The 13,328-nt window shown below is 38.1% G+C and overlaps 1 protein-coding gene across 1 annotated transcript in view; it reads right to left on the reverse strand.

Moving 5' to 3' along the window:
- Positions 1–2,905: 2,905 nt before the first annotated feature.
- APOD (apolipoprotein D) overlaps positions 2,906–13,328 on the reverse strand; it is a 254,748-nt gene continuing 244,325 nt past the window's right edge. Inside the window, exon 5 of the mRNA XM_044070184.1 lies at positions 2,906–3,687. Within this exon, the coding sequence (XP_043926119.1) occupies positions 3,452–3,687 (236 nt within the window). The 3' untranslated portion in view covers positions 2,906–3,451. The remainder of the gene's footprint in view (positions 3,688–13,328) is intronic.

Below are 13,328 nucleotides of genomic sequence, written 5' to 3' on the forward strand. Positions count from 1 at the left end.
GCATCAGTACTTATTACCACTAATTTTACTATTTTTTTTAATGGTCTCAGTTCCGAGGGACCTTGAACGATGGCTGCACTATATGCACCCAATCAATCCATTTACCTTGTAGGGATGGGAGCAGGTTGTCACTGGGCTAGGTGAGAACCCTATGGCCCATTTGTTCCTACCTGGAAAGCCCTACTGGCCTATCCATTCCCTAAGAAGTGAGAGTCAGGTGGTACACTAAGTTAGCTTGCTGGTCCCTCATAGATACCTGCCCCATAAGCTGTCTGCAGATTCATGACTGCCTTGTCAGTGGAGAAAGTATTCCTGGACTCAGCAGAGAAGCCCTTACCCTATATGCAGCATGATCCAACATGTCAACTACAGGTGGGCAATACATGCAGCTACCATTAGTTGTTGCCAAAGCCATATGCCTAGCAGTCGTCCCCCAAGGATGAGCTATACCAATCCCTCTATGCCACAGGGACAGGTGCCAACCATTTTTTTTTCTTGTCAGTTGTTGTTTCCTTCATGTCTTTTAGTCTCTCCCATATTATCCCAATCAGTCCCTGATCTCGTTCTTGGGAGTTTAAATCACTATTCTGTTGTGTTAAGGGGAATGGGGAATCTTCCTTCTATTTTATTTTCTTTTTAAATTACTACACTGTCATTATTGCCATTGTAGCTAACAACTTACTACCAACACTTTTCTTTCTCCCCCTAAAATCACAAAATTATCATACCAGGACAATGAACTGGCCATCACTGCTGTCTTACTAACTAAGCATCTGTTTAAAAAATGACCTTGCAATCTCAAATCCTCTGCCACCATATGAAAGAAATATACCACTATTATTGCCATCCTGTAAGCATCTAAATATATCTTAAGCATCTTCCAGTAGCTGTTTCATGGACTCAGGATAAACAAAACCATTAAATTCACTTCATTCTTCCTCTTTCCATGACTCCTTAACTACCCCATTTGTTTGCCATAGTCTATTTGTCATGTTGTACTACTTTTGTATCTATATTTTTCTCTGTCAGTTTTTGTGTGCCTTCCTTTTCTAGTAACTCCAGCCTCCGCAGTCACCACCTTTGTAAACCTCAAGCCATACAAGATATACCTCCCATCTTCTACTCATTTCTGTGCATGTAATCTCATGCTTTATCGTTGTTTATTCCAATGACCTTTTATTTTCTTTTAATTTATCACTCAACACTATTAAAATTTAAACTAATTTTATATTTGTCAGTTCTAGTCCCAGATATATACTCTAATTTACTGTCACTTGTGAATGCTTTAACATAATCGAAGGTTTAACTGCAATGTATTTCATACTTTATATGCTTAAAATTTAATTTACTGCTTTACATGCTGTGAATGCTAAAAATAGTCTTTGGACATGCCCTCCTACATTGGCTAAATAAAGGCTAGGCTTTTCCTGTTTTTCTGCACCATCGCCCAGGGCTAATTTAATTGTTTATCAGTGAAAATATATACTTCTCAATGAAGATTTTGGTTCTCTTCAACTGTAGACACATGCTATTGTGATACATATTGTCCTACTTTACTCCATCTTGAGTTGAAACTCCTCATTAAAGTCACATTGCTGAAGTTTCTACTCATTTAAGCATTTGTTGAAACCCCATAATGTGAACCATGCTATATTCTGTCATTCAGTGGTCAGGCCACACCTCTGACAACATTAGTGAGCATCCTATTTGTCTTGGGCCATGTCCTAGTTCCTCCAATTCCTCCCTTACTGTTCTAATCCATTTCCCAGCACGTCACTTGTTCCTTCACACACAATGTCAAGCTGTTTTACCTAGTATAGTTATTTCTAGTATCCTGAATGCTTGCTTCTTGTTCCTCCCTGACATGACAGGTAAGCATTCTATATTTTAATTCCCTCTCTTCCCCTCAAAATCAAGCCTACTAAGAATGGAGTCCCCCCAGTAGCATCTATTTACTTCTCCTTGAGTGTTCTGTGCCATCTGACTGCAGATAACCATTTTGGGTACAGCCAGACTTTTTATCAGACTCACTTCTGGTACCTTTCTAGATGAACTTGTCCAGTCAAGAACAAAATAAATCAGACACCACAAGAGAGCAGAATGTATTTCTGTTCTACCAGCTTGACCACCTGGGCTCTAAATGTTCCTCATTACTGGCAACCTCTGAGGCAGTTATGGTCACCTTTTTGATCTCTAAAGCATGACAGGTGGTCACCCAAATGCTTGCCAATTCTTCCTGGTAATAAGAAACCTCCTATTTCTGTCCAAAGAGGTGTCCGCAGATGAGGCAAATACACATTCTCTACAATAACTCAGAAGACAGTTAGTCCAAAGCACTGCCCTCTGCCACTCAAATATTTTTTATCCGGCCTCACAAAAAGGAGGGGAATAAAATAACAGGTAAAATAATAGATATACAAGCACGTTAAGCATTACTCCCTTCACAAAGTACACCAAGAAACATAAATCAAAAATACTATCATGGTTATAACTTTTCTTTTTGAAAGCAGCAGCTGTTTTTAACTTGGTTATTGGCACAGAGAGGTAATATCTGAAACTTAGAACTGTTTTTGATGCCAGCACGCCCCCATCCTGTGTTATTTATGAAAGACACACAATCAGCTCAAAGACTGAAAGGGTGGGTGAATAATATGCTTACTAGAAATTCTCCCTTTTCTCACTCCATAACTGTCAAAAACTCAGAACAACATACTTGTGGTTAATGCACAGCATAATATGTTCTCTCAGAAATTACAGATGCAAAGGTCGACTGCTGAATGGATTTACATGCCTCAAAACTGTGCCTATTAAGAGACTCTGTTCAAATCTTGACATTTTTACTCAGACATGCAATTATGATAAAAGTCATTGTCATTTCTTACATTAAAAAACTGATTCACATTAATCTTGTTGTGGTCCATTTTATTTGGAAAAAAAATGTATATATGCAATTATGCATGTGAGTTAACACCACCAGTGATGAAGCATGAAATAAATAACATCTTTCAATGAACCCTAAAGCCAAATATTTAAAGCACCTAGTTTCTCAGCTATACTTTGAAAAGTATGCCTAAGAAACAAATTAGATGCATACAGACTGTCAGGAAATAGAATGCGTATCCATTCAGAAAATTCTGACTCACAAATACTGCCTCAGAACTATTATCAACAGACCTCACATTCTGAAGCAAAATATTATAGTCTACAGTCACGCTGATTAATGGATAATTTTTCTCCTCCCCCTACGCAGAATTTTACTACACAAAACAATCATAATCCCAGACAGCCTGAAAAGGCCACTGCAGAATACAACTTTACTTGCTATAGAAATAGATTAAAAGGACAAAGATGTGACCCTATCTATAGTATCCCCATTCATTCTGAATATCTTTTTTGCCTTTAAATTTCAAGCAATATATTATCTAACTACTACTTCCAAAACATCTGCATCTCATGCATTGTCAGGGCAACCACTTTGGATAGTACTCTTCATGTAATCGATTTTAATGTTGTATGTAGTGAGGTGGGTTTTCAGCTGGTCGATGGTTTTCTGTGGCAGCTGCCGATCCCTCGACAGAATCCAAGCAAAATCAAAGTAGAAAACCCAGAGAACATTTGTACAGGAATACACTAGTGAATAGTCGTTATAATCAGTTGAAAGCACCCAGTAAGGAGCATATGGCATAACTGTGGGAAAGGTAAAAAAAGAAATATAAATATATATATATATATAAAATTCAGAATGCACGTTGAGCTTTAAAATACACATATAACATTTAAATTTTTATTTTTTTATATTTCATACAAATTCAACATGAGTGTTTATAGAAAATATTTGTTTTGAGAATAACCACATATCAGCAGTGGCTGAAAGGAAGGCTGGGTAAGAGCATCCTAGTGGAAACAGTTGCATCATTACTCCTTAAATGCTACCTGCAATAGTACATATGCACTCCTGGCAGCCTGTCTTACTTTGACTGACTCCAAAACAATACTGATGATCAGCAGGGTGAGACTAATCACATTTGACTATCTGATTTATTCCAATAGTACACCAGTCGCAGCTTCATGTCTCTGCTTCAAGGGCACTGCAGACAGCAAGAATGTTAACTGACTTGTGTGTTAAATCATTTGTTAAGATAGAAATCATTGTCTACCAAAATAATTTGCACCACCTCATCCACATAAACAGGATGCTCCACACTGTTTCATGTACATAAATGAAGAAGTGCAACTTGGAATTCCAGCACAAGCTATACAGACTGTCCAAGCCTTCAATGCAGATCTTAAAATATTAAGCAGATAGAAAATACCCGCAACACTGCAGAAAGAAATGCTATAAAATCATACAAAAGCAAATCTACAGTTCTATTTTTTATTTGTTGAAAAATATTACTAACAAAACCATAACATAAATAAAATAGGAAATCGTGATCCTTCTCAAACTTGTGGTTAACTTTAAAATATTGCTCAATAACCACAATGTTTAGTACTCTCAAGGCAACCTATCTACTACAGAACATCATAAAGTTAAATGGGTGCTTAACAATGGGTGCCTGCTCATTAGCATAATATTATACTGCCAATTAATAAATGACATTCAAACTACGGCCTGCATACTTGGGACCTTTTTCTAATATGTTGTGCACTGCCTCCTAGAACTCAGGCAACTTAACTTTGTGGATCTGATGTGGAAAACGTATTCATGTACCACAATTTAACTGATAATGCAAAGTAGATGTCTAGATGTAGTTACAAAAATAGTAGGGTAAAGAAAAACTATACTTAAAAGATATACAACAACCAGATTAATAATAATAGCAATGCAGAGCATTGCAATCAGCCAGTAATGATTATCAAAAGCTAACCATAAAGACAACCACTGTGACCAGTTTATTATAAGTTCTGCTTTACTTTAGTCTCTTCATATATTAAAATATATATAGGATGGCATCGGGTGGCCTAATGGTTAAGGTGTTTGCCTTGCAAACACAAGGTGCAGGGTTTGAGACTCACAAGGGATAATTGGCTAGGCTTAAAATGGCACACAAAGGCAGATAGCTTAGTACTAATCTATGAATCTATGAATCTATGAAAGTAATAATCTTTACATGTACTTTATTAGAGGAGCATGATGAAAATTGAGCAATGGATTTCTGGAACAGACAAAATTGTGTGCACTAATTTGGATTCCATTTCTCTAAACTGGATGCCTGCTGCTTTGTAAACAGATATTTTATCTGAGAACTTCACAACACTGATACCATTTTTTTAAAGATTTTTCACATACATTGATAAGATTTGTTGGCTTCTATTGCATAATAAATACAGAAAATATATAAAATATATTTTGCTGTTAGACTCATTTACTCAATTATCTACTGTCCTGTTCAAGGGTAACTTGGAGAGCTTAGTAATAAACAATGGGGGTACAGTTTACCAGTTGAAGTCAAAGCATAAATGTCTACCCTTTGAAAAACAAATTAATTGAAAAAAAAACACCAAACACAAAGACATTAAAAAAAGGAAACCATTACAATCCTTTTCTGATCACTAAACACTAACCCTAATGCTCACTTCAAACCACATTTGTCTAAATAGTGATACTATTAGGAAAGTTTTTTTCTTTGCAAATTAATATGTAGAGTTAGGGTTAGGATTAGATGCGTAAGTAAAGTGGATGGGTGGGGTGGAGTGCCAAAAAATATTTCAGTTTACATCACAAAATATTATGGATCATGGCAGTGGTTTTGCAGCTTGCTATTATCACTTAGTTGATTTCTTTACTCAAATTCACAATAAAGAACTTTAAAGATCAGAAGGTGGCAAGTTTTGTGCTAGATTTAACCTTGTAGATAGCCTTATCATTGGTGTTTCACTCTCTGTAATCAACTTAGAAATGGCAAGTCAATCATTTTTATGATGGAAATTAGCCTACTGTTGATGTTGTTATGTTCTGCCAAAAGCTTACTCTTTTAAAAAGACTCAAGTAACTTATACAAGATCTTATAATGTGTTTTATATGAGTAGTTCAGTAAGTCATGTAAAACATAAATAACAATATTTACTGTCAGAGTTTGAATTTAAGAATGTTTGGAGAAAAGGACCTGAACCGACTGGCTACACCGAGGGACCGAGCTAGTAAAGATGTGCAGCAGGTAAGGGTGATAAAGGATAATGGATAATGAGAGAAACATACTCACAAGCAAGGAGAGTGTGTTGAGCAGATGGAAAGAGTACTTTGAGGGGTTGATGAATGAAGAGAATGAGAGGGAGAGAAGGTTGGATGATGTGTGGATAGTGAATCATGAAGTGCAGTGGATTAGCAAGGAGGAAGTAAGGATAGCTATGAAGAGGATGAAGAACGGAAAGGCTATTGGTCCAGATCACATACTTGTGGAAGCATGGGGGTGTTTAGGTGAAATGGCAGTGGAGTTTTTAACTAGATTGTTTAATGAAATCTTGGAAAGTGAGAGGATGCCTGAGGAATGGAGAAAAAGTGTTTTGGTACCGATTTTTAAGAATAAGGGTGATGTGCAGAGCTGTAGTAACTACAGAGGGATTAAACTGATCAGACACAGCATGAAGTTATGGGAAAGAGTAGTGGAAGCTAGGTTAAGAAGGGAGGTAATGATTAGTGATCAGCAGTATGGATTAATGCCAGGAAAGAGCACTACAGATGCGATGTTTGCTCTGAGAGTGTTGATGGAGAAGTACAGAGAAGGTCAGAAGGAGGTGCACTGTGTCTTTGTGGATTTAGAGAAAGCATATGACAGGGTGCCTAGAGAGGAGTTGTGGTATTGTATGAGGAAGTCAGGATTGTCAGAGAAGTATGTAAGAGTGGCACAAGATATGTACGAGGGTAGTGTGACAGCGGTGAGGTCTGCGGTGGGAGTGATGGATGCGTTTAAGGTGGAGGTGGGATTACATCAAGGATCAGCTCTGAGTCCTTTCTTATTTGCAGTGGTGATGGACGGGTTGACAGACGAGATCAGACAGGAGTCCCCGTGGACTATGATGTTTGCAGATGACATTGTGATCTGTAGTGAGAGTAGGGAACAGGTGGAGGAGACCCTGGAGAGGTGGAGATATGCTCTAGAGAGAAGAGGAATGAAGGTCAGCAGGACTAAGACAGAATATATGTGCGTGAATGAGAGGAAGGATAGAGGAATGGTGAGGATGCAGGGAGTAGAGGTGGCGAAGGTGAATGAGTTTAAGTACTTGGGATCAACAGTTCAGAGTAATGGTGAGTGTGGAAGAGAGGTGAAGAAGAGAGTACAGGCAGGATGGAATGGGTGGAGAAGAGTGTCAGGAGTAATTTGTGACAGACGAGTACCAGTAAGAGTGAAAGGGAAGGTCTACAAGAGGGTAGTGAGACCAGCTATGTTATACGGGTTGGAGACAGTGGCATTGACAAAAAGGCAGGAGTCAGAGTTTGACGTGGCAGAGTTGAAGATGTTAAGATTTGCACTGGGTGTGACGAGGATGGACAGGATTAGGAATAAGTATATTAGAGGGTCAGCCCAGGTTGGCAGGTTTGGAGACAAAGCCAGAGAAGCAAGATTACGTTGGTTTGGACATGTGCTGAGGAGGGATGCAGAGTATATTGGGAAAAAGATGCTAAGGATGAAGCTGCCAGGTAACAGGAAAAGAGGAAGGCCTAAGATAAGGTTTATGGATGTGGTGAGAGAGGTCATGCAGGTGGTTGGTGTGAAAGAGCAAGATGCAGAGGACATGAAGAAATGGAAACAGTTGATCTGCTGTGGCGACCCCTAACGGAAGCAGCCAAAAGAAGAAGAAGAAGAAAGTAGATCCTTACATATCTGTATATATACAATGTCCCACACAAATATACATATGCACAAAACTTTATGTTTGGGCTTCCCACCATATCCTTAGGGGCAGCAATCCCATATCTCCCAGTACACTGACCTAACTATTAGGTTAACATACCAACTATGCCCATTCCTTCTTGGCTAAATTTTCTTTAACTTCTTGCCAAACGCTGAGACTTCTGGCATCTACCAATATGTATGCCTTTATAATTTATTCAACAATTAATGAGACATCTGTAACACAATTTCATTCTCAAGTCAACACCAGAAATTTGAAGACAGTTCATGCTACATCATCAAGTTTATTCTATTTAAATGGTCTCCAAAAGCATATTAAGCCCAATGAAAGAGGTGGTCATCAAAAGGATTAACAACATTGATAAGCAAACATTTAATTTATAATAATGTTTCTAAATGTCTAGTTCTTACAGTGTGGCTTAAACCAGCCACTTAACCACACCAAAATCCAATGGTCAGTAAAATGAGAATGGATAATTCTATGTACTAGTACTTAGTAAGCAAACACAAAAATAGCTATACTCATTTGAGTGTAAAATAGCAACGCAGTGACACAGTTTGACAAGACTCTGACGTGTGAGCTGTTCATACTTAAATGCTTTATTTGGGTCATGCATAGCTCATATATTATTCTACCATCTCAAGACAAGATTGGAAAGGCAAGCCCCCCTGCACCCCATACCCCCCTACTTTATTATTCTAACTCCGAGGTCGCACTACAGTGGGGAAAGGGTCCACTTCCTGATCCCCACTATAGTGCACCTCACACCAAAAATGCCGAATCTGCAATAAGAGCACGTTACTGTGCATTCGCTCATTGCACATTTGATGCATTTTGTTTTCGGCCTTCCGAGAACTTGAAAAAGTCCTTTCGGACTTTTGGATTTCACACATGTGCATTACGCACAGGTAAAGGTAAACCGATTGGAAATATGCCATATTTGTATTTAAGCAATTTTTTTTAACTAGCTACTGATCTTTCAGACTTTAGAAACCACTAGTCTGCTAAGATGCATTGAAGGAGTGGATCCTCAGTTTGCATCCATGACAGATGGTCATGATGTCACAACTTCAACATGTGGCAGATGCCAACAGCAAGAAAATAAATGTACTATTATGAAGCATGTATCAATGCAGAATAGGTAGCCAACATAAAAGTATAATGAGCAAAGCTCAGACATTGTATGTACAAGGTCTCTAAGTATTGTCAAAAGGCAGGGCTGCAGACCCAGTGCAGGTGGTTGTATTTACAAATGGCAACTGTACAAATCAGGAAAATAAAAAAGCAGCAGATTTACTACTCATCATTCTCTTACCCATGAGTTAGTTTTTATTTGCAGCTGCTGCAATTTTCAGTTCCTTAAAAACTTCAGTTTTTCACTTTAACTTTTCAATATTGAATCAAGCTAAAACAAATGAGGAACTGGATGTATGGATGTAAAGAGCCTCCTCTCTGTGTACCAGAGGGTGAATGGAAGTTGTTTCAGCCCAACAACCAAAATATACTTCAGTAACAGAATGGTATAGCCATTGCTAGTAAAATGTGGCTCTTTGAAACTATTCATGTGTGTGTGTGTGTGTGTGTGTGTGTGTGTGTGTGTGTGTGTGTGTGTGTGTGTGTGTGTGTATATATATATATATATATATATATATATATATATATATATATATATATATATATATATATATATATATATATATATATATATATATACACACACACACACATACATATATATATATATATATATACATATATATGTGTGTGTGTGTATAAAGTTACAGTTAAAAATGCAGACACTCGAAATGTAGACACCAAATGACTGACAATTCATAAAGTCATCACATCAAAATACTGACACCTAAAATACAGACACAAAACACTCAAACCCATAGGACATAAATCGCAAAAGCAAACACTCTACTTCTCTAATTGTTTTACACTAAAAACACAATAAAATAAAACAAACAAGAACAAGTAAACCATGGCAATACCAGAAAATACAGTTTCTCTGAACAGCGGCAGTGTTATGGAAAGGGTTTTTCTAAGATGCAGGATTAGGGTTAGGGGCAGTGACAGGATTAGGGTTAGCAAGCATTTATTATGGTGGACGGGGGGGCTAATACACAAATTTTAGCATTGCAAATATACTAACTGTTAATATCTCTCCAACCATACTAGAAAGTTCCCCAATTATTAGTGTGACTATTGATCATGAAAATGCAGTCCTCAGTTAGCTGCAAATCAGTTATGTAAGTGTAACACCATTTTTGAGATAGCTGCATAATTATGGTTTATATGTCTATTTACATTTACTTTATTCTCCTCTTATTAGGTTCACCATTGAATGCAATGCCCCCTTTGGAAAGTACCTTGAATACCACCTAAACCAACTCAAGAGACCTTGACAATTCTTCACCAACTAGATCTCAGGTCTCATTACCCTTATCTACTCTGACAGATTAAAAGCCCTGTCCCTTTACACAGTGTTGGATACAGACTTCTGAAGGAAGATCTCTGCTTAGCCTTCTGTCCTATGAATGACCCAGCGCTCTTTGAACTATTTCACTTACTAAGGACCAGTGGTAAAGCAAATACCAGACCTAGGGACCTAAACCTGTACTACCACATCAATGTCACCAAATAGACTGACAGGTACGTAACCCAGAATATTCTCTATTTGTGGAATAGGTTATGCCCTTACATATCAAGTACAGTAGTTCCCTGGAAACCTTTAAAATCAATCTGGATGACTGAATAGGTGATTGCAATTTTTCTCCTGGGATATGTGAATTTTACGTTATAGGGGACACTGTTTGTCTCCCATCAATACTCTGTGACATCAATGGTCTCCTTGGCTACAATCTTAGCAAAAACCTCTGCACCTACAAACCTCTAACAAAATGCAAGTATTTACAAAGCAGTGGTAGTAATAACTAAAAATGCATTTTTTTCAGCATTCCGTGTGCTTTCATTTGGTATAACTGCCTGGCATATAAACACTTTCTGGTTCAAGTTATTAGCATAATTATTAGCCTATGGTATGTATTAATGTTTCAGAAAAATAACTCATGTTTTCAGGTACTGAATACTCCATTTGGCTGAGGAGACATTCCTGAGCTGTATGCTGACTGGTCATGTTAAATACTGTTCCACAATGCTTCCAAGTAAATACCTGTGGGTTTGATATAATGTTTGATGGTTAACATCTGCACTTGATAAACACAAGGTACGGGATTTGATTCTGAATATTGCCAAACAGGATCAATATGTAAAGAATTGTGCTAGGTACACAACAGGTATCAGTGACATTGTTTCCAGCATGATGTGTGCTTTCCTTTGATACAAGAAAGCACGTTATAAACTCTTTCTTAGTTTATTAACAGAATTATCAATATTGCTCTTATTAATAATTTATCAAATTTCTCTTTTGATAACCTAATTTGGGTAAGCAGCCATTCCTAACTAGAGGTACTGATGAGGCATGAAGTCAGGCTTCAGGTTTAGGCCCACCAAGTCTAGACCAGAAAAGAGAGTGACAATTTATTAGGAAGATGGTGGGAGGGTTGTCAAGACAGAGACAGCATTCCAATAAGAATCCATAGTAATGCTAAATGCATAATTTTTGTATCCTATATTATCATCTTCTGTATTTGTAGTGAGGAGTCAATTGTCAACATATAGGAACATCCTGAGATGCGATGTGATTACTGACATGCACCTGATGAAAACCCAGGGGGCTGTGATAAGACCAAAGGGCAGGGATTGATATAAAGAGTGGCACCCAGTCAGAAGTGGAAGAATCTTATGGATTGCTTCCCAATTTTGATATGGAAGCAAGCATTCAGAAGGTGTATTAACTACATTCAATCTCTTTCCTGTAGGCATGGAAGGATGGACTGCATTGCAACCATATGTAACTTCAACTTTTTGATACAGAGATTTTGGCTGCTTAGATCCACAATGGGTTTAATGTCCTGGTTTTCTTTGGAACTATAAAGAATATTGAGTACATTCTGGATTCTATCGAGTCTAGTGGGACCTCTTGCATTGCTCTTTTTTTTTTGCAGGAGTTGAATAATCTTCTGATTCACTTCCTTCTTTTGGCAGGATGGAGGGGTGGTGAGGTTTGTTTGCAGAAAGATACAAAATGTATGATGTAGCCTTTGGTTATGATGCTACCCACCTATTTGCTTTGTGTGATGATCATCCAAGTATCTAGGTGAAGATAGACAGACAGAAAGAGCGAAAGAGACAGAGAGGAGCAATGTGGCATCTTTTCAAGAGCATTGATGAGGCTTGCCTGAAAAGGTCACCTGAGATCCTGATTTTGTGCCATTAAAGGGCCCACCTTCGACACTGGGTGCACTGTCTGAGGAAGATTCAAAGGATAGATATTGGCATTTTGTAAACTAAAAACCTTTCTGCCATTCTAGTTTCTAGAAAAGGAAGGGGTTTCAAGGCATATTGTCATGGCAGGCAGCATTTTTCTCTCCTGTTCACTCTTCAGCAGGTTTTTTAACTTTTGAACCAAACAGCAAAGATCCAACATAAGGGGCATTAATGGAAGACACTTTAAAGTTGCTCTCAAAGCCACATACTTTTAGCCGGTCATGGCAGTGCAAAGGAATGCCAGTGCTTACTGCTCTAGCTGCTCAATCAACTGCACTGTGAAGCAGCCTCATGGACAGGTTTATAATGGACAACACAATAGAAAGTTAAGCTTCAGTCTATTTTCTGGGTTCCAGTGTTGGTAGTCTCCAGTGGGAATCCAATGTCTGTTCAAATAGGTACTATGGTACCTGGTTATGCGAGATATATAACTTAACACCCTCAGGGAAAAGGTTCCAGTGGCGTAATCCCATTTTCCATAAAATATCTAACACCCTAGGCACCCTGTTAGAAAGAGGAACTATGGAACTTTTCTCAGATAGCTCTTTTTAGTGTCAACTACAACACAATCATTCAGAGGGCAGTTACTTCAATATGGCCTATCTTTGGTTGATTTCAAAATCTTGACTGGCTTGTGTGGGATTGGTTCTAGCACATCTACTAGGTCAGTGAGACAGGCTGAGGAAGGAACCACCCAGGAAGTAGATGGGCCATCCCTGAGTGCTCAAACAAGGATACTATCCCAGGAAGGAGCAACTTGTTTGGGAGGAGGTCTAAGCTGTAACACTCGTTTTAGAAACTGTTTTACCAAAAACATTGAAAAAAGTGGAGGATCCATGGGCAAATATACTGAAACAGCCACAAGATGTACCTTGACAGAGGAGTAGGAAAAGCCAGAGGCTAGAAACTTACACAAATATTTGAGCACCAGTGGTACATAATCCCTGGTAGGACGTTGTTATTGTCTATGCATTGACTAGAAAATATTTTCTGCTTGCCAGTGTAAGATTTTCTAATAGCAGATTTTCTTGGCTCCTTTAACACCTGCTGCACATTATCTCAAAAGATGTGCATAAAAGGAA

Source organism: Protopterus annectens, chromosome 4.part1 (genome assembly GCF_019279795.1).
Source record: "Protopterus annectens isolate FY-2018-M chromosome 4.part1, PAN1.0, whole genome shotgun sequence".
In the NCBI taxonomy this organism is placed as follows: Eukaryota; Metazoa; Chordata; order Ceratodontiformes; family Protopteridae; genus Protopterus; species Protopterus annectens.